Raw genomic sequence first — 20,590 nt, 5'->3', positions numbered from 1 at the left:
TTACTGAAACCTCGCGGGGTCAGTGTCACGCCTTTTGTTGTGGACAGCATTACAATCATTAACAAATATGAGAAAATGAAAGAGGTCACATGCAAGGCTACACATGAAGTGAAAGACGCTTTGCCCTTAGTTTTGTGGCGCGTCACGGCGAGGAGTGAGGAAGCTGCTAGTCACAGCTGTTATTGTGATGAACAACACCTGTTGATAACAGTGACAGGGGACTTGCTCTTCCAAGGGGGTGTAGCTCAGTGGTAGAGCATTCGACTGCAGATCGAGAGGTCCCCGGTTCAAACCCGGGCGCCCCCTGTGATTACAGCTTTTGACATTTTGAAACAATAAAGCTAGCACTTTCATGCCATGGCAAGAGTGCTAAAATAAGATGCTTCAGCTTGCTGCATGGGGCCCGCGCTGGCGAGCACCGAGCCAGAGACGCTCTTTGCTGACCTTATGGCGAGAGCAAAACCTCGATCCAGATCCCTCCAGCCCTAAGTTCTCGCCTCGCTCCATCCCATCCCGTCCCGCCTCGCCCTGCCCTGCCCTGCCCCGTCAAGCCCCGCCCCGCTCTGCCCTGGTGCCTGAGCAATCTGTGTGAAGATGACAGTTCAGTTCCTTATATGCAGGGCAACTATTCCACACACAGCTGACGTGTTGCTCCCATTGTGTTGGAAGTGGGTTAGGGGAGGAGGACGGGCTAAATGGATGGTGACCTTTTGTGGGATATGGGGTGGGGAAAGGTTTGGCTGCGTGATTATTTGTTACGGAAATGAAGCCATCTCTGAATCCTTGAGATAACATCTTATCCAAATACAAGGAATAGTAGTGGATAAACCACCTCCACTTGTCTTCGTTGACATACCAGTGTACATGAGCTATGCAACGAGGATGCAGCAAGGAAGAAGGAGGCCGCTGCACGCCATGGCGTGGAGTTGTTGTTTGATAAATTTATTACGCCCAAGGCAGGCGTCAGACTATACATACAGGCAAAAACAGACGTTTACAAAAGAGCGATAGGAATAGAACAATAAGAACGATAAGAACAATAACAAGAACAATAACAACATCCATTGAAACAGTAAAAAATAAAGAAATAAATAATGGAATAAATAAATAATTAGGTAAGTAAAGAAAAAAACTATAATAATATATAAACAAATAAACAATGAAAGAGAAAGATCAGCACAACAGAATTTATAGACTGGGAATGGGAAAGGTAAAGGGGACAAAAACATTTGAGGACTGGTGAAGTGAGACACTGATTGCTAACAGCCGCCAAACTGTGGGTGCTGGGCTAATATGAGGTCCAGGTGGTCGCCTTGCAGCAGGTTGGCACACTGGGAGGAGAGGCTGTCCGCGTGGGAGCAGGTCTCCCACAGCAGGGCATTCCAGGCAGTAGTGGCGTAAGTAATTCAAGTTAGGAGAGTGGCACAGGGGACAGGGCCATGGGGTGGAGAGTGTTTAGCTGGAGTTTGAACAACACAAACCAAAATGAGTAGTAGTAGTAGTAGCAGCAGCAGCAGCAGCAGCAGCAGCAGCAGCAGCAGCAGCAGCAGCAGCAGCAGCAGCAGCAGCAGCAGCAGCAGCAGCAGCAGTAGTAGTAGTAGTAGTAGTAGTAGTAGTAGTAGTAGTAGTAGTAGTAGTAGTAGTAGATATTAATAGTAGCAGTAGTGGAGGTAGAAGAAGAAGAAGAAGAAGAAGAAGAAGAAGAAGAAGAAGAAGAAGAAGAAGAAGAAGAAAAAGAAATAATGATAATAATAATAATAATAATGACAATGATGAGAGACGAGTTATAATAATCTGAATCCGTGGGAGACAAAACGCTAACACAGCTACGTTGAGCGGCCAAAAGATTCAAGCGGAGAGAACCAGTCTTCCTAACTTGTCTTCCCGCCTCTTTCTCTCTGTTAACAGTTACGCGTGGTGGTGTCAGTCGATGCTCAGTTCCAGTCCTGCCTTCCTTGACACTGGCCTCAGTAATGTCGTTGCGCGTGGAAGGTGCTGTACACAGCCGCTTCCCACAATGTCACGAAGGGACGCCCGTCGCTCCCAAATACCCTCACGGAAGGTGAGGGCCAAACGGCAATTCATCGGTAGTATTGGTGCGCCATGCCTCGCTCGATCATTTCCCGTGCGGTTAACGCCTTGCGACGGGCCCTGCGCCGCCTCGTAGCGCTCGTGCCGTGGTGAGTCGCTTCGACCGCAGGAACCTCAGGCACGATGGCACCCCGTCGCTCCCATGTGCCCCCACGTCGGGCCAAATGGGCGTGCTGTATTCGGGCGTGGTCTCGGCGGCCGCTGCCGCAGGAGCCTCATTTTCTAGAGAGGCGGACACGCTTTGTGCCGCGGCTTTTCGAACTGCAGCCAGGGCCTTCTGGCGGGCCCGACGCCTCTGCGTGGCACTCATCTTAATGTCGGTCGCTGCCTCATTTTCTGGTGAGGCTTTAGTCTCGCAGTGAACTGTCGCAGTGTGGAGAAGGCAACTGGTTTGTGGAGCAAACATATCCAAGCCCTTCTCCTCCGCCTCGTCTACTTCTTCAGCCCAGGTCTTAATAACCTTGGGCTCCTGCTCTTCCAACGCCATCTCCGCATCCTCCAGCTCTGGCTGCCGTGCCTCCCCCACATCCTCGGCAGCCGCCCAGTCGCCGTTTTCTTCTTCAATGATTTTAGCTTCGTTATTTTCTGCAACAGTCATGACATTTTCATTTTCTTCGTTGTTGATCTCCACGAGCTCTGCATTACTTACTAAGACCGTCGAAGATTGCTCGGAATCCTTGTGTTTGTAGCGGCGCCCCCGCCTCTTCCTCCTAAATAGGCTGAGGAACCATCCTAAACAGCTATAGTAGCCACAGCAGCCTCGGGAGTGTTCCTCTTCACCAGTCAATCGTGAGGTTTCCTGAGACATGTCTCCAGTCTTTGCTTTCCCTTACAGACCCTCGGAACCTTGGGACACTTTGTACAAAACTTTTAAATAACAGAAGCTATGCAAATGCTTTGCTGATTGGTTGAGCGCCGCCTTAGAACAAGCACCTCATTGGGTCAATTGCCTCACTCGGCTCACTCAGTTCCAAGCTGCCGGGATGCTCGTCTCACAACTTGACTATGCATTCATTGAAGACCGGTGAGAGTTGAAACATCCTCACTATAACAAAGGAGAATCTGGCTTCGCACCATACCAGTTAGCATGGCATGGAGCACACACACACACACACACACACACACACACACACACACACACACACACACACACACACACACACACACACATTGAGGCAGAAACACGCGCACATCTACGTGGCTAACACAGGAGTGGTATATCACAGGTAAGGGTGTGAGGCAGCCAGCCACCTGGCGATGCAAACATGATAACTGCGGTTTCAGAAATAATGCAAATTTATCTCATGTATGTAAATTTGCGTATCTTGAAAGCCGCTGCCTTAACACGCAAAGCGTCACAAAAACACTATCAATTTTGTTATTTAAGACTTTGGAAGTTGAAGAACTACACAGACAATACGATGCAGTCACCTCGATAGAATGCGATGGTGTTACATGTTATGGCACAGCTGTCATCTGACCAGCGAGGCTCACAAGTTCAAAGTAAGCAAGAATGCGAGTCCTTTTTTTTTTTTTTTTCATGCAGGAAAGAAACTTGCCAAAGGCAAGAATATATATAAAAGAGACCCACTTAAATTGCAAGTTCCCTGAAAGATTATAGAAGAATTTAGCCAGAAGTGAGGGACAAATGTCCTGAAACCTCTTAAAAGAAGTCAAGTCGTAAGAAGATGGAAATACAGAAGCAAGTAGGGAGTTCCAGAGTATATCAAAGAAAGATATAAATGATTGAGAGTACTGGTTAACTCTTGCATTAGAGAGTTGGAGAGAATAGGGATGAGAGAAAGAAGAAAGCCTTGTGCAGCGAGGCCGCAGGAGGAGGGGAGGCATGCAGTTATCAAGATCAGTAGAGCAGTTAGCATGAAAATAGCGATAAAAGATAATAAAAAAAAAAAAAAAAAAAAGGGGATGCAACACTTCGGTGGTGAGAAAGAGGCTGAAGGCAGTCAGTCAGAGGAGGGGAGTTGATGAGACGAAAAGCTTTTGATTTCACCCTATCTAATAAAACTGTGTGAGTGGAACGCCCCCAAACATGCGAAGAGTATTTATCCATCCACTGCCTTCAACATTCCTGGTAGACAGCTGGGAAAGATTCTCAAGCAGGTAATTGGCAGTGCTGCTTCACATGGATCACAAATAAACGTTCTAGAGAGAGAAAACAATCCGACACGGGAAAGACAACATTGCACGTACGACCATGTGAAGAGAAGGGAGAAGAATGAGGGAAGTACATGCCGGGCACACTGTATGGAAGTGAATGCAATGAGTTACAAAGAGGCTGAGTTCCGCAGCAAAGTGTGCCAATGTTTGACACGGAAGAGGATAAGGCGGTGGCTGGGGCATGAGATGTTGGAGTGTGTGAAGTATGCCAGAGAAAGGAATGAGATGATGCAAGTGGGGCTGAGAGAACTAGAGAATGCCTGGGTGAAGACAGGACGGTAATGAATAGTGTTGCTGATGGGACTGTATGGAGAGACTAATGAAAGGGTGATTGAAGCTGTGAAGTTGATGGAGGGAATGTGGCGTGCTTGATGTAGAAATCAGAAGCATGAAATATGGTGATTGTCTTCTGTTTGCAGGATCTTTTCTTCTCCTTTTTTTCCCCTGCAGGAGTTGCCGAAACGGAGACTCAGTAATAATTCGAGTCCCCTCATCATTTTCTTGTGACCACCTCCGCTTTTGTATCTCTTATAGGTCCTCCTTCCCTTTAGTGCTGTGTTCATTTCCATTCGCTATCTGAATCACCAGGATCAAGAATATCAAGACCAAGCTCAATCTTTACATAAGCGGTCTCTCAGGAATCAGCTGTTTCTGTTTACGCAAGGCGAGAAGCGAGGAGAGAGACGAGCACTGGGCACTGAACACCGTGAGGGGACGAACTATTGGGGAATTGGAGACAAGATACTGAAGAGCTATAGGAAAAGTGGAGACAGACACTGAAGGGGCGAGAGAAGTAAGGTAAAAAGAAGACAGAAGACTAAGAGAACAGTAAGAGAAGTAAAAAAACAAGAGGAAGGAAGGAACAGAGTGAAAAGTATAGAAACACAGAGCCTACGAAGAAACCATGGCGTTTGATATGAAGAAGGAAGAGGACGTGAAGGAGTTTTTGGAGAATATAGGAATAGAATACAGATTTGGCTGCTTCAGTGAGAAAAAGCCAGAAAGTAAGTACCTCTCAACACCACGTATTTTAAGGTTTCCGTTAGATATTCATTATATTGTGGCTTGTTCTATAAAGGCTGACTATTCTTGCCGTTCATCATCTGGGATTCATAAGAGAAGTTGCTGAATAAAGGAATGAAATAATAGAGAATTACATAAAGGGTTAGGTAACAACAGTATAATATAAACTTTAATCCCTTCAACACGGGGACACATTTTTATCTTGAGATTTGTGTACGATTAGACCATTTCATTGAAATTAGGAAGAGTCTTTGGAGGTCAGAAGAGTAATGGCCACAGTCTTCATTATTTTAATCCCCCACGTAAGGTTCTAAAACTATATAATCACTAAATAGTAAGCAGAATGATTATGGAAATGCATCGTGGTACTGAAGGGATTAATTAATATTTTGAGACCTTTTATTTACTTATGTTTTATTTATCTCCTTACTTATTTTATTTTGTATTTTTATTTACTAGTGTAGGCAGGACTTACATAAAATACTAATATCCTGTTTTGGAAGTTGTAACCAAGATAATATTATTCCCTGTCTCTTTCCCTAACCAAGATAATATTATCACCTGTCTTTTGTACCATTAACCCTTTAGCTAGCATGACATCTTCATATTTATTCTGGCTACTATTAGGTGATTTTATACAGCTTCAGGAACTCATATGGGGAAGACTGGACCATAAACCTTCTGCTCTCCATAAACCCTTCATAAAGTACATAAAATTATCTAATCACACCCAAAATTAATAGTAAAAATGCATTCTAGTACTGAAGGGTTAACTATTCATTGTCTCTCTCTTCCTCAATCTCTTTATGGCTGCTGCTCTATCTTCATCCCTCCTTGGGATTGTTTCCTCACATTTTTCATAGATACTGCAATGCAATCAGCTCTCATGAATAATGTCTTCTCTTCATGGGTGCTTGTAGTGGAAGGCTTTAACATTGCAGGTCTTATGAAACCGTCTCTGTTAAGTTACACTAATGGTTGCTACCTTCTACTCTGCTCTTATCTTACAATCAACTATTCAGACACTGCACTCTCTCATTTTGTCTATTCATTATGATGGATGCTGGCCCCTTTGCATATCTTAAAATCATCACCTTTTGCCAATACTTTCTTCTTCATTAAAACTCATTATGTATTATATATATATTCTCCATTCTCTGCTAAGTAAAACTCATCTATGTATGATTTTCAGCTAGAGTCACAAGTTAAATCATTTAGCCTCTTAAAGTATCATAATCTAGGCATGATGAACCTGTCTCTTGTGTCTTTTATTTTTTATAACCTCTTTTACACTCGGTTAGGCTGTCACTTGCTGGGCGACTACTTTGAGGGGGTGAAGAAGGACTTTGAGAAAGCTGCCAGGGTGTTCAGGAGTAACTGTGATGACTCCTCGTACCCAAAGAGCTGCTATAAGTATGCCAACTACAACTTCTTGGGCAAGGGATGCAAGCAGAACATGGACGAGGCTTATTCCTACTACCTCAAGGGCTGCACGGCGGGGGACTACGACTCCTGCCTCAATGGGGGACTTATGTGTGTCTCCAATACGCCCACCAATGCTGACCGGCCAAAGGATTACAGCAAGGTGTGGTGTAGCTGTGGCGTCCATGTACTGACAGGATAGTTAAGGATGACCAAAATTCATTCGGTTCTTGGTAGTTTCCTTGGTGTATATGGGGATGTGTTGGACTTGCATTACTATTAGTTTCCTGCAGTTTCTAGTGACAGTCTCTCATGGTCTGTTTATCCTTATCCTGCTTTTAGATTGATTTCTCTTCTCTGTGTTTCCATATTTCAAAGGAGACATGACACCTACAGCCGTTTGTCTATTTATCTTGTACAGGTATTGTGAAAGTATATTTAAGGTACTAATTTCCACACACTGAGTTTATATCTTGGTCATATAGTGTTTTCTTAAGTCATGATTTACACAATGAAGAGATCAATGGACTGAATTAGGCAATCTAACTCTTAACAAATCTGATCTTACCTAACCCTCATATGAAAACTCTGATGCCATGTCACCATCATAACCACCATTATCATTTTTGTTTATGGGATTAAATGGCTTATTAGTCTCCCATTTTTTAGAGTTAAAATTAATGTTTTATTTTTTTTAATGCTTGCCTTCCTCAAGTCTTCTTGTACACACCATCTCATGATCGTGTTTAGTCTTCTCACTGGTCTTAAAATCCTCAACCCTGATGCTCCTTTTTCTGTACAATATGGGCTTGTTTTTACTGGAATTTCTGGGCTAAAGGAGATATTTTGGGTACTTCCTATCTGAAACCCATTCTTTTGGGAACTGTTACCCTGTGTGGAAGCTCCTCACTTGGACCATGGCCAGAATTTGAACCCATATGCTTAGGGTCCCTTCGGCAGACAGGGTTCCACTGTACCAAGGTGGTTTGTGTGTGTAATGCACTCTTACTCTCTCCTCACCCTCTCATGGCCAGTTTATCCTATCTTTAATACATTTTCAGTTTTCCATAATATACTGAATAATAGTGACACCTGTAACTCTCTATTCTGTTAATCTTCTCTGCATAATGTACTCAAATTGCCTCTCTGCTTCTTCACAGGGTTTGGAGCTCCTGGATAAAGCCTGCAATGGGAACAACGCCTTCTCCTGCTATTACATCTCAGGCATATTCATCCAGGGAGTGAAGGACAACATCACCAAGGACATGAGCAAGGCCTTCCAGTACTCCATGAAAGCGTGTGACCTTGGGAACATGTACGCCTGTGCCAATATTTCTCAGGTAAGCTCTTCTTACACTTTACTTACTTCATTGGTTAATGCAGGTAGTAAATAGTGTGGCAGAGGGACATGGTTAAGGCAGGAGATGGCCAGTATTTGTATGCACATCAGTCCAGTTTAGTAGCAGTGGGAAAACTCTAACCTAGAACCAAAAAGGAAAAAAATTTAATTATAGGAAAGTGTTTAATCTGTTAGTCCTCAGGTGGAAAAACTGCAACTTAACACACATAGTTTTACATTTTTCATCACCCAAGCTTATAATTACGTCTAAGTTTCAATAGTACATGCTGATGCAAGATTAAATTTTATTGTTAGCTTGAGATTGCTATTGTTTGTACGTTTTAAGACAAGATACATCACGGAAAACTTTTGTCTGTGGAAAGTAAGTGTGTGATGGTCGTATTCTCACCATTAACCACTTCTCTGTGACTGACTGGCTGTGAAAAGGAGGCTCATGATGGTGATAGTAATGCTGAGAATGATAGTAACTCCTCTGTGACTGGCTGGCTGTGAAAAGAAGGCATGTGATGATAATGATGCTGAGAATGATAGCAAGAAAAAATAACTAAAATGTGAATAATTTTGATGATAAGGTGAGGAAATAGAGGGTAATTAATGATAAATATAAGAGGAAGAAGAAGATTTTAATGGCAATGGCACTAGTAATGACTTGTGACTCTCCCTTTTAGATGTACCGGAAGGGCGACGGTGTGGAGAAGGACGAGGCAAAGAGTGAGGAGTTTAAGAAGAAAACGTTGGACATGCAGGAACAGTTCAAGGAGCAGATGCAGATACAGTTCCAGCAGGGAGCGGCAAAGAGTTAAATGCATCCCAGTTGGTACTGAATGTGAAACTACCTCCCGTGTGACCTTTTAGCCATTGTTATTTGTACATCTTGAGTTGAAAAGTAATAATTGAAGGAGCGTTTGTACTTGAGGTTGTTGCTTGTGTTGTTGAAGGCATCCTGTGCTCCAAAACTAAACTTTACTAGTGTCATGGAAAATACTGAGAGCCACTGACAAGGCCACTTTGACACGAGTTTGATGTGTTACCAATCACACTAGTATGATCACCGAGAGAGAAGGGTTATTTATATATTTTTATGTATTTATTATTTATTTTTTCTCTTTCCTTTCTTTTTTTTTGTGAGCCTTGACTGTCATCACTAATCTGTCATAAGGAAAGATGTCTGGTTTGTATTGAAAGCCAGTGCAGTTTACTGAGATGTTAGTTGGTTATGACATTCCTTACTATTACTTATTACTATGTCATTTCCTATAAAGATTGTCAAAGAACAGAACAGCAAAAATAAGGCAAACTGCAATAAGCCATAAGACCTACACACACATGGCAGTCTATGTATAAAACATGCCAGGTTACTTCCAGCTGTCATTCTCATCCATAAACCTGTCAAATCTCTTTAAAATTCCTTATTGACTCACATCTAAACTCAGTTACTGAGCTTAAGTATTCTGTCAATAGTGGAGAGTTGAGCCAAGTAGGATTCAGTATTATTCATATTCTGAGCACAAATGAAGTGTGGTGCATGGACAGTAGGTTACAGTACCAGTGTAATGTCTTGGGTTCTGAAGTGCTGACAATTTGAGGTAAAGGCTGAAGAAGTGGCAGAGAATCAAATCTCTTATAGAAGCATCCCTGTTGAGATCATGGGCTGCTTCATTCAAAACCTCTGCTTCTCCCTTCAGAAAGAAATCTATATGTATTCAGATCTTTAACTCAACCTAGTCATTCTACCATCTCCTTCCATGTTCCCACCACTCCAGTCTATTGAGAGTTGTACTGCACTCAACATTTAGGTTCTGCATCTCACACATCTCCCTTCAGAAAGAAATCTAAATATGTTCAGATCTTTAACACAGCTCAGTCACTTTGCCCTCCTCCTTATATATCCACACCACTTCAGTCAGTTTGGAGATGTTATACTGCACTAAACATGTACATAGGTTTTATATCTCTCTTCAAAAAGTAATCTGAGTGTGTTTAGATCTTTTAACTCACTGAACCTATTCACTGTTCTCTTCACAACATGTCCCATCCACTTGTTTTGTCAATCCTACATCTCCAAAAAGAAATATGGTTCTACATCTCTCCCTTCAGAAAGAAATGAATGTTCCAATATATAACTCGCTCTCTCCTGTCATTCTGCTCTCCTGTCAGTGTTTCCAGACCACCTCAGTCAATTTGGAACCTAGCAGTGCTCTCAACATGCCAGATCCACCTCCAGCCTGCCACGTGTGACAGATGGAGGTGGTGCAGTGTAAGTGTGGTGTTTGTATCAGGTGTGACCCACTGTGTTGTGATAGAACCTCTGTGTCCCGTGGTGTGATTCCAAGCCACACCCTCACTACCTTATATCCACTAGATCAGAAGTGGCCACCTTGTCCAGGCCACATGTTATGAGTACCTGTATATCTTCTTGTACATAGTGTAACATAGGTGGTTGTCTGTTGATAGAGGTGTAAATTACATTGTGAAGAATTAAATTATTATGTACAAATCTCTGATATATAGCTATCATTCTACCCTAAAGTTCACCTGACTCCATGTTTTGTCGTTGTAAGGAAATCTGGCCAAGGAAATAAAAAAAGACAGAAAAAAGCAAGAAAAAGATGCATCCAAAAACAGAATTGTCAAAAGAATATACAAAATTATGAGAAGAGTTGTAACATTGAAAGAGTTATGAAGACACAGTGAAGTCTGTGAAGACATCTAATAAGGCACTAATGGAGTGAACTGGACAGTATGTCAACGATCTATACAAACCTGCTGCAATTTATTCATGAGAGTGGCAGGCTGAGAGGGATGAGTATTTAACCCTTTCACTGCAACACTAAACAATTGGCAGCACCAGAAATAATATGTGAAGTCTTTATAAGCATCTACAAGAAAGTCCGTGATGGAGAAGAATACATTTTGCAATTTCTTCCTTGCTCAAAAGATTCATTTACCAAACAAATCTTGCCCACAAGAATTAAATAGAGAATGATTGATCCGGTCCAATGAAAAAAAAAATCTTATTGTTAATGGCATGCTATACACTATGTTAATGGAGTGGTATAAATAAATCCAAACATTGCTTAATACTAAAATACACACCACATATTTAATGCCGCATAAGACACACAGGTATATAAGATGCACTCCTATTTTAGCAAGGTTCATTCAGCAAGACAGTTTGTAAGTATTTAAGCATGCAATGTTTAAACCCACGAAGCTGCCTGACCTGAAGGAGACACCTGAACTGAGGAGACAGCTAACCCTTCAACAGGAGAGACGTGTGTGTGTGTGTGTGTGTGTGTGAGAGAGAGAGAGAGAGAGAGAGAGAGAGAGAGAGAGAGAGAGAGAGAATGGTCCTGACCTTTATATCTGCATTGTTCCCTCTGTCTTTCAAATGATGCTCACTCTGCTAATGTTACTTGAATGGTGCATTAATGATGATAGGGATGATGATGATGATGATAGTGGTGATGATGATGATGATAGTGATGATAATAGTCACTCAATGTGTATTTTAGTGACTGGCCAAACGTCTTCCTGAGCTGGGACTGAGGATGAGAGAAAAAAGACTAAAGAAACAGTAATCGAGAGGAAGAATTTCACCAAGAATGCTGTGAAGATGGTAGAGACGGATACTAAATTTCTCTCTCTCCACCTTGTGTACCTGCCCCAGTAACGACACCCCTGAGACGCAGCCTTCAGTAGCCACGCAGGACAGGGCATCACTTGTCATGCCGCTGGAGGGAGGCAGATTAATGGACTTGAGAACCGCGGCGAGAACACTGCACCTGCTACCTCAGCGCCGCGACACTATTACTATGGCACTCCCTACTCTCCCTACTCCCTCCACCGCGATGTATATATGGTTTCTGTAACATATTCTCACTACACGTCCGCTTTATTTAAAAGGGTCTAGTTGAAGTTACGTGCTTTCTTATTATTCTTTTTGTAAGATTCCAATAGCATATCAATAAGTTCTCTACGTTACTGACAGGATAAACGCTCTTTAAAACTCGGCTAATCGTCTCTGTGGCCTTTGTAAATAGTCGTATTGAGAGAAAGGAGCGTTTCAGATTACAAGGTTTAAGTATTACCTACGCACACGTGACAGGCAAGACCCACTTTAATCTTAAACGTCACTGCCATGTACTTTTCCAGTAGGTCTAGTTATGCTGCTATTGTCTCCACACACACACACGCGCGAATTATTGCTAAGCTATTTAATGTACATCCATATAATTTATTTTTCCCTGTCTGTCTCATCCTTCCAACCCCCTCCCTGTCCAGCCGAGCCAGACAGGGGGCGGTGATCAGAGCGTCGGGCTGAAAACTAAACGGTTCTGGAAAAGGAAAGGAAAGAAAAAAAGAAGAGGGAGGTGATGGAAGGTAAAGTTGAAAGGGTCTATATAGCAGAGAGAGAGAGAGAGAGAGAGAGAGAGAGAGAGAGAGAGAGAGAGAGAGAGTGTGTGTGTGTTTACAAAGAAGCGGACAGCAAGCTCAGCATCACTCACACCACCGCTGTTATAAGTGACAGGTCTCCTTACGCAGCATTACAGACACACAGAGGAAGTGGCCTGCAGGGCGCGGGATAAGCTGCACCAGAGAGGACGTCATCGGGGATTGAACGCCGGCGGGACAATCAAGGTGAGAGCGAGTCCTACACGTTACCAATCAGCTCGTAAGTGATCACCAACACTAGACTGAATTCTGACAGGCTAGAGTGGCTTGCTGTTACACGAAAACCAAATGGGAAGAAATTATTGTAGGTTATTTCCGTCATACACCAATACAGCTGCTAAATCGGTCAAGGATGAAGCTGCTGCAATATATTCTCTCGTAGGACTATGCCTCAAACACTTCCATGCTTCACCTCCACTATTTCAAGAGGCTTTATTTGAATATACATGAGTTTTTAAGGTTTTTTTTTATGGTTCTACAGACAGAGAGACAGGATTTCTAAATTAACAATTGTAGAAACGCTCTGGAAAACCCCACCAATCATCTCCGTGGCCTTGGAAAGCATTCGTGGTGAGACAGCAAACTGTTTCTGAATACGGACGTATATTATGAAACACTTCTGGCCACACTCCACTACTACTTTCTAAAGGCTCTAGTTGAAGGCTTTGGAGAATAGTCGTGGTGAGAGAGCAGAGATACAACGTAGTACAAAAGGTGGAAGTTGGAAAAGTTTATATACTACACTGCCCTCCATCAAGAATCAGAGTAAAGTGACACAGATAAACGGGAAGGATGCACAGCTACACACACAGTGGTCACGCAACAAAGAGATACGGAAAGCAATAACACGCACAGTGGTTAAAGTCTCTGAGCAACGTTACAGTCCGTCGTGACTAGAATGGGCGTTCATGGGCAAAACTTCTTTTTTCTTCTTTTCTTTTCAGTATGGCTTTACAGTTACTCTGCCGCGGTCTCCCCGTCAGGAGGTGCAGGGAGGCAGGAGCAGCTCAAGCCACGGACTCCTGCCTATGCTATTCTATATTCTTAATCCTTTTCATATCATGGTATCGGTTTTATTTTCTAGTTTAACATTACCAGATTTCATCATGTTAGCGATTATACTTTACTCTATCTAGAGGATACAAATAATCTTGAAAAAAGTGTGTGTGTGTGTGTGTGTGTGTGTGTGTGTGTGTGTGTGTGTGTGTGTGTGTGTGTGTGTGTGTGTGTGTTTCACTGTTTGATCTGCTGCAGTCTCTGACGAGACAGCCAGACGTTACCCTACGGAACGAGCTCAGAGCTCATTATTTCCGATCTTCGGATAGGCCTGAGACCAGGCACACACCACACACCGGGACAACAAGGTCACAACTCCTCGATTTACATCCCGTACCTACTCACTGCTAGGTGAACAGGGCTACACGTCAAAGGAGACACACCCAAATATCTCCAACCGGCCGGGAATCGAACCCCGGTCCTCTGGCTTGTGAAGCCAGCGCTCTAACCACTGAGCTACCGGGCATGTGTGTGTGTGTGTGTGTGTGTGTGTGTGTGTGTGTGTGTGTGTGTGTGTGTGTGTGTGTGTGTGTGTGTGTGTGTGTGTGTGTGTGTGTGTGTGTGTGTGTGTGTGTGTGTGTGTGTGTGTGTGTGTGTGTGTGTGTGTGTGTGTGTGTGTATGTATATATATATATATATATATATATATATATATATATATATATATATATATATATATATATATATATATATATATATATATATATAACATTTCTTGCTATCTTCTATATCTATTTTCATGTCAACTGGTCTTCTGACCTTGCTAACTACAAGTCTCCCTCCCTCCCGCGGCCTCGCTCACAAGACTTTCTTCTTTCTCTCACCTCTATTCTGTCCAACTCTAGCGAAAGAGTTAACCAGTACATTTAATCATCCATCCTCTTGTTTTTATGACTATAATTGATAGAATCTGATGAAGTCTGGAAGCTGGCTATAGCACTGAACTAGTTAGACATGATGGTGCACTAATCAACCCTTCAGCTGATAAAGGCACATATAATTAAATTTTATCCGCCGTGGGCAAATTTTCGTATCAAAAATCAAACTACAAACACTAAAAGCTTGTTCTGCTACATTTTTGTTGATATCTCTCGCTGACTGTGTTGCCTTTAGAAATCCTCTTCTAAACCTACACAAAGCCATTATATCAAGCTGACAGGAAGCTGTAGCAGTCAAAGGGTTACGCTGGCAAGCTTGCGTGTGCCGTGCCCGATGCAAAGAGAAGAGGGAAAGAGCGGCCGAGCGTGCGGCGTGTGGCGAGTGACTGTGACTGATGAGCGGATTAATTGTATATTCTTGGGTGTGTAAAACGAAGATAAATGGGAGTTAGAATGGAGGGAAATGCGTGAGATCAAGAGCAGCCCAAGACCAACTGGAAAGTGGAATGTTTGCAAGGATTCCCAGTTTTGAGTAAAATGAAGATTTGTATTGTGTTCTATAAGTGACCCTGATCGTAAAAAAAAAATCAATGCATGTATCTGCAGTCAAATGTGCAAACTCATGCCACTTAGGCAAAAAAAAAAAAAACAGGAAAAATGGTGTACTGAAATGAAAGGACGAGGATAAAAACAGCGATTGTGTGACTTTTTCTCCATTACAGCGGCGTGAAAAAACTCAGCTATCTAATTATGAGAACCGTGTTGGTGCTGTTGTCTCTTTTTTTTCTCCTTTTTCCTTGCATTAGTCACTGCAAAAAAGCACCAAGATAAAATTAAAAACAGTTAAAAAAAGAAAGTTTAATCTTTACTGAAGCCGTTTGTTATTGTTTTAAGTTTTTGTTCTTCCACCCCCACCACACCGCCTTTTTCCTAGGAACAATGGCGCCTCATCCTATTTTTCTTTGTCCCTGTCATGAATGGAAGGGTAAGCTGGGTGACGGTGCATGTGAATCACTGCGGCGCCTCACTTTGCACGCACAGTCGCCGCACACACTCCCGCGATCTTGAGTGTTAGAGACACCGCCACCCGACGCCGATATTGTACTAAAGGTGCTGGACTCACTCTCGCAGACCAGAAAGGCATGTGGATGAATGCCTGCTTGCCTGCTTGCCTGCTTGCCTCATCTCCCTTGTGACATTGCCTTTTTTCATTAATTTATTTATCAGCTTGTTTATTCTAACCCTCTGATGCCAAGATAAGCTCCTATTTTTTTTTCTTTTTGTTTCAGTACCGGCCACAAGCTTTGTCTACAATACTTTCATAACCTGTAAGCAATTTTGTTTCACCATATTCATCATCGACGTAATTATCATTGTTATTGACTACTACTTCTTCTAGTTCTTCCTTCACTTGTTTCCTTCTTTCGTTCTTTCTTGTTACTATATCCTATTCCTCCTCATCTTTCTCCTCCACGTGTTTCTTTGTCTGTCACTCAAACAACCATCGTGTCACTGTTTACTGCTGTCATATAAGTCCACTTGGTCCTTATTTACCTGCCAGGCTGTCTGTCCTGTTGCATTCCACCTCACGTTTATTTTATTTCTGCCAGGCCTATAGATCTCCGCTCCCCTCGCCTTCTACCTCCGTCATTCCCTGTCTCGGACCTCGCACTGTCAAAAAAGAGTGATGCAAACCCTTCAAGACACGACTGTAATTTCCCCTCGAACGTCCAACACTCAGCGCAAGGTCTGGAGAAGGAAAAAGTAATGGGCTGAGGCTCTGAATGTCACGTGCTCCTCGCCTGCCCTCCATCAGCCGAGTCTCTTCCTCCGTAGCTCTCTTCCACTCGATATGCACCGCGACACTTTGGTAGATGAATGCCTTAGATCTTTTCTTTCTCCAGGTTTGTTATGATTCTTCCCTTCTCTCTCTCTCTCTCTCTCTCTCTCTCTCTCTCTCTCTCTCTCTCTCTCTCTGTCTGTCTGTCTGTCTGTCTGTCTGTCTGTCTGTCTGTCTGTCTGTCTGTCTGTCTGTCTCTCTCTCTCTCTCTCTCTCTCTCTCTCTCTCTGTCTCTCTCTCTGTCTGTCTGTCTGTCTGTCTCTCCAGTCCTTCACGCTTTAGCGAAAGCTCTCTCGGGCTACGTGAATTTCGTCAAGCTGTCCCTGGGGGGCTTTTCAAGTCTTCCGTCGTCTCCCAATTGAATTTGGGTACCAAGCCGTGCCTCGTGCGAGGCAAAGTTCACACAACATCATTTCTGGGTCTTGCTGCAGCTGCTTCGGGACTGGTGGCACAGTCCCTCCAACACGCGTGCAGTGGTGCGTGTATTTCTATGTATTCATAGATACATACATTCTATTTGAGACCTCGACATATAAAGAAAGGCATTGCAAGTTGTTCCAGTCTGTAAAGGTGGCCCGACCTTCTGGACGCTGAAGTAAAGCAGCAACAGTCATGTCTTGTGGCCATCTCGCATCCTTTCCACCGAGAAAATTGAAAGCGTAGTAATGCAAGCAATCATCCCTTTCTTTCTGACGACATGCATCCAGGCAGTGTGTTCCTCACAAAACCATACAATATCTTCATTTTTTCTTTTTCTTGACATTATAAGTTTCAAAGCTTTCTTTGAAACTTATAATCATATCAACATCTTTCTTCCTACATCCAATCCCTTGCCGAAATAAACTTTAAATCGATCGCAAAGTTATTAACTTCAGCGAAGCCTCACCATATGAAAATTGGGCTAGTAGTGTGTAGGTTGTGGGGGGGTGAGACAGATTAAAACAGGGGCCACCCCGCCATCAACCTTCCGGTCTTGGTAACACGAAAGGCAGCGGCCAGGGGTTAAAATGTGAGCGGGTTGCCGTCATCAACAGCTCGGCTTGTGAGACGCGCGCCACATGGTGACATGCAATGCCGCCTCTGTTCTTGCAGAAAAATTTGCGCTTTGCCCAGCCTTCATCCACTCCACACTCAATAGCACGCTGCACTGACTCGCCCTACGCGCGGTAACTGAATTAACTAACCACATGGGTTGAAATTACCGCCGCGTGAAGCATTTCATCACTCTGTACCCTTGATGACGGACCTTGCCGGCAGAGGAAAAGTCAGGCACCACCTCCCCGTGCCTCCCTCATACCCTGCACTCCGTCACCTGCACACACACACACACACACACACACACACACACACACACACACACACACACACACACACACACACACACAGTTCATATTCAATAAAGACGCAACACTAATTAATTTGGGCTATGAAGAGTTAAGGTTGAGTGGAGGAGAAGGAGGAGGAGGAGAAGGATGAGAAGAAGGAGGAGGAGGAGGAGGAGGAGGAGGAGGAGGAGGAGGAGGAGGAGGAGGAGGAGGAGGAGGAGGAGAGGAGAAGGAGAAGGAGAAGGAGAAGGAGGAAGGAGGAAGGAGAAGGAGAAGGAGGAGGAGGAGGAGGAGGAGGAAAACAAAAAATACGAAGGAATACAAAGTAAATCCAAACAGCAATAGGCCCTGAGATTCTTACTATGCCGTTTGAGTAACTGTTCTGCCTTAACTGTTAGTGAAAGAGGCAGAGGACAGCACAGAAGAAGGCTCCAACCTCCACCCGTATCCCTCCAACCGAACATGTCCGGTAAACTGAAGTGGTACCGTGTTGTATAGGAGAAAACACAACAAGAAATTTGAAAGGAACGTAAGAAAGATATTAAAGTCTATTTCTACCACATCTAGTCTACAAACAACCTTGATATAAATGTTAAATGACAGGAGGAAGAGGAGGAGGAGGAAGAACAGTAGGCCAGTAAGGAAGGGAAAGGTAGGGAAGGGCACGAGAGACCAACAGGCGCGGAGGGAGGAATATTCGGGATGAGTTTAATGTTCCTGAAGTGATATAGTGAGGCGTGGAGTGCCTGGCTGGGATGGTGGTGGTCGTGGTGGTGGTGGTAGTGGTGGTGGTGGTGTTGACGCAGGCGATGCTACCAGTGGTGTTCTATTAACGGTGTTGACTGTGGTTGTGGTAATAGTCGAGGAGGCAGGGAGGGAGGGAAGGAAAGGGAGGGGAGGAGAGCGCTGTGTACTGAAGAGGCGGCAGTAGCGGCAGTAACACCAGCAGGAATATATACGAGTTGACAGGAATATATATGAACATTTTAACAGCGTCAGTTCACCTCAGCTCAACAAGGGATCAAGGAGAAGGTTGTTCGTCACGCGTTCTTCCATTTCTAAATAGAGGTGAGAGGTGGAGCGAGGTATAGGTGATGTGTTGTTGTTGCTGTCGTTGTTGTTGTTGTTGTTGTTGTTGTTGTTGTTGTTGTTGTTGTTGTTGTTGCTTTTGTTTCTGGTTCTTCATCATAATCATTTTCTTCTTCTTCTTCTCCTCTTGTTGTTTTTGTTATTCTCTTTATTTTTCTCATGTTTCTTCTTCTCCTTCCTCCTCCTATTCCACTTCTTCCTTTTCCTGTAATTCTTCCTGTTCTTCTTTCTTCTTCTTCTCCTCCTCTTCTTCCTCCTCCTCCTCTTCCTTCCCGTTTTCCTCCTCCATCCTTCTTCGTCCTCTTCCTTCTTCCTCCTTCTTTTCGTGCTCCTCTTCAATATATACACTCAATTCATTACTGATATAAATCCCACCTTCACGTGTGCTCGGGGTGAAAGTGGTGGCGGCTGTCAGCAGTGTTGAGCGGGGGTCCTTCCAGCTAATCCCCCAAGCAGCGCCTCACCCCCAATATAGCCTCGTGCCCCCCATGCATCAGCGTCACCATTACACTTTTACCTTCAAATTAGCCAAGGACCTGTTACGTTTATTTCCCCACGAAGTTTTAACCGAGCAGCTTCTATTCCTTTCAAGTTTGCAGTTCCTCGCTTTCCGGAAGAAGCGAAGTTAAATAAGCTCTTAGTCGCTTCAAAGCCCCCGTGTTATTGAAGTTTTTTTACTTGTTTTCTTTTCTTAACAAGTGTTTGGTATTGTTTGGAAACCTCGGGCAGAGTGTTAACGTTTCTTCAGCAGCCTGCGTCACGACAGCTAACCACTGAGCGAGGCAGGGCGGTGTTGGTGCGGCGACTTAACCACAGATTGTACATTCAAGGGTAAAAATAGATATATAAATAGATAACAGGTTGTTGGCCTCGTCCAAAATGATGAAAGCGATCAGGGATATTACATTTTTCTTCAAAGGGAAACGACAATGACAGGAGATGCACCACTCCATAAGCAATCAGCAGGCGCAGGAACTGACATGATGAGCACCTTTGTGTATTCCGTACGTGACTAACTACGTATTCCCTTTACACGCATGAATAAACAAGAATCTGAACACATAATCTTGATCTATTTATTTATCTATCTATTTACATTTACTTATCTATTTTTTTTTTTTTTTTTTTTTGCCGTGTGAATGTGATAACCCTTTTCCTTTGATGCATTAGGTCGCTTGGTCCCAGCGTGAGTGATGCGAGGGTAAGGTGAGGGAAGTGTGTCCGCCACGTCTGATGCCACAGCATGGCGCTCTGATGTTTGTCTCTTGCTGCCGCGCGGCGTGACTGGCGATGATGAGCCGCACTTCATCACGCCAAAGAGAAACACTAATGCTAAGTGCGATGACTTTGATGGAATTAATCTCTCTCTCTCTCTCTCTCTCTCTCTCTCTCTCTCTCTCCAGTGAGGCCAGCGATATTTATAGTTATTAAGAAAAATACTTTACATGAAGTGTGGCGCCGATTGCAACGCGGGACTCGAGTTGCGAAGAAGAGGGCGTGGAGAGTGGATGGAAATGGTGGGAAGAGCAGAGGAGAAGGATAAGGGGAGGGAGGGAGGCATGTGGTGCATGGACTGAAGCACCAAGGACTAGGGAATGAGAGAGAGGGAAAGAAGCAAGCCGGTGAGAGGCACCAGACACCTCGTCGACTATAAACTGGTGAGCCACTTACATTTGACTTGCGATGGTGCAAAGTCACTGTGATGTTCGGTGCCGCTGCTTCCTCGCACCACGCTACACGCGCCACTGCCGCCTCTCGCCTCCTTCCGCCGGATAAACTGGAAGAAAACAGAATCAATTGAACGAGTGACAATAATGGCCACTCCATCTCGACACCCACTCCCACTTACGACCCTTAGCCGACTGAGACCAGA

General features: G+C 43.8%; 1 protein-coding gene and 1 non-coding gene across 2 annotated transcripts; both read left to right on the top strand.

The window, feature by feature from the left end:
- The first annotated feature begins 234 nt into the window (after positions 1-234).
- Positions 235-306, top strand: Trnac-gca. The gene has a single exon. It is a non-coding gene; the product is annotated as a tRNA-Cys (tRNA).
- A 4,600-nt stretch (positions 307-4,906) lies between these two features.
- Positions 4,907-10,578, top strand: LOC123520576 (cytochrome c oxidase assembly factor 7 homolog). The gene is made up of 4 exons (XM_045282966.1): positions 4,907-5,273; positions 6,594-6,877; positions 7,875-8,054; positions 8,743-10,578. Exons 1-4 carry the CDS (start codon positions 5,174-5,176, stop codon positions 8,875-8,877), a joined length of 699 nt encoding a protein of 232 aa, XP_045138901.1. The 5' UTR covers positions 4,907-5,173; the 3' UTR covers positions 8,878-10,578.
- Positions 10,579-20,590: the final 10,012 nt, after the last annotated feature.

This window comes from Portunus trituberculatus, chromosome 47, assembly GCF_017591435.1.
Source record: "Portunus trituberculatus isolate SZX2019 chromosome 47, ASM1759143v1, whole genome shotgun sequence".
Classification (NCBI taxonomy): domain Eukaryota; kingdom Metazoa; phylum Arthropoda; class Malacostraca; order Decapoda; family Portunidae; genus Portunus; species Portunus trituberculatus.
Note: the sequence above shows the minus strand (reverse complement) of the source record. Positions and strands in the feature narration are given on the sequence as shown.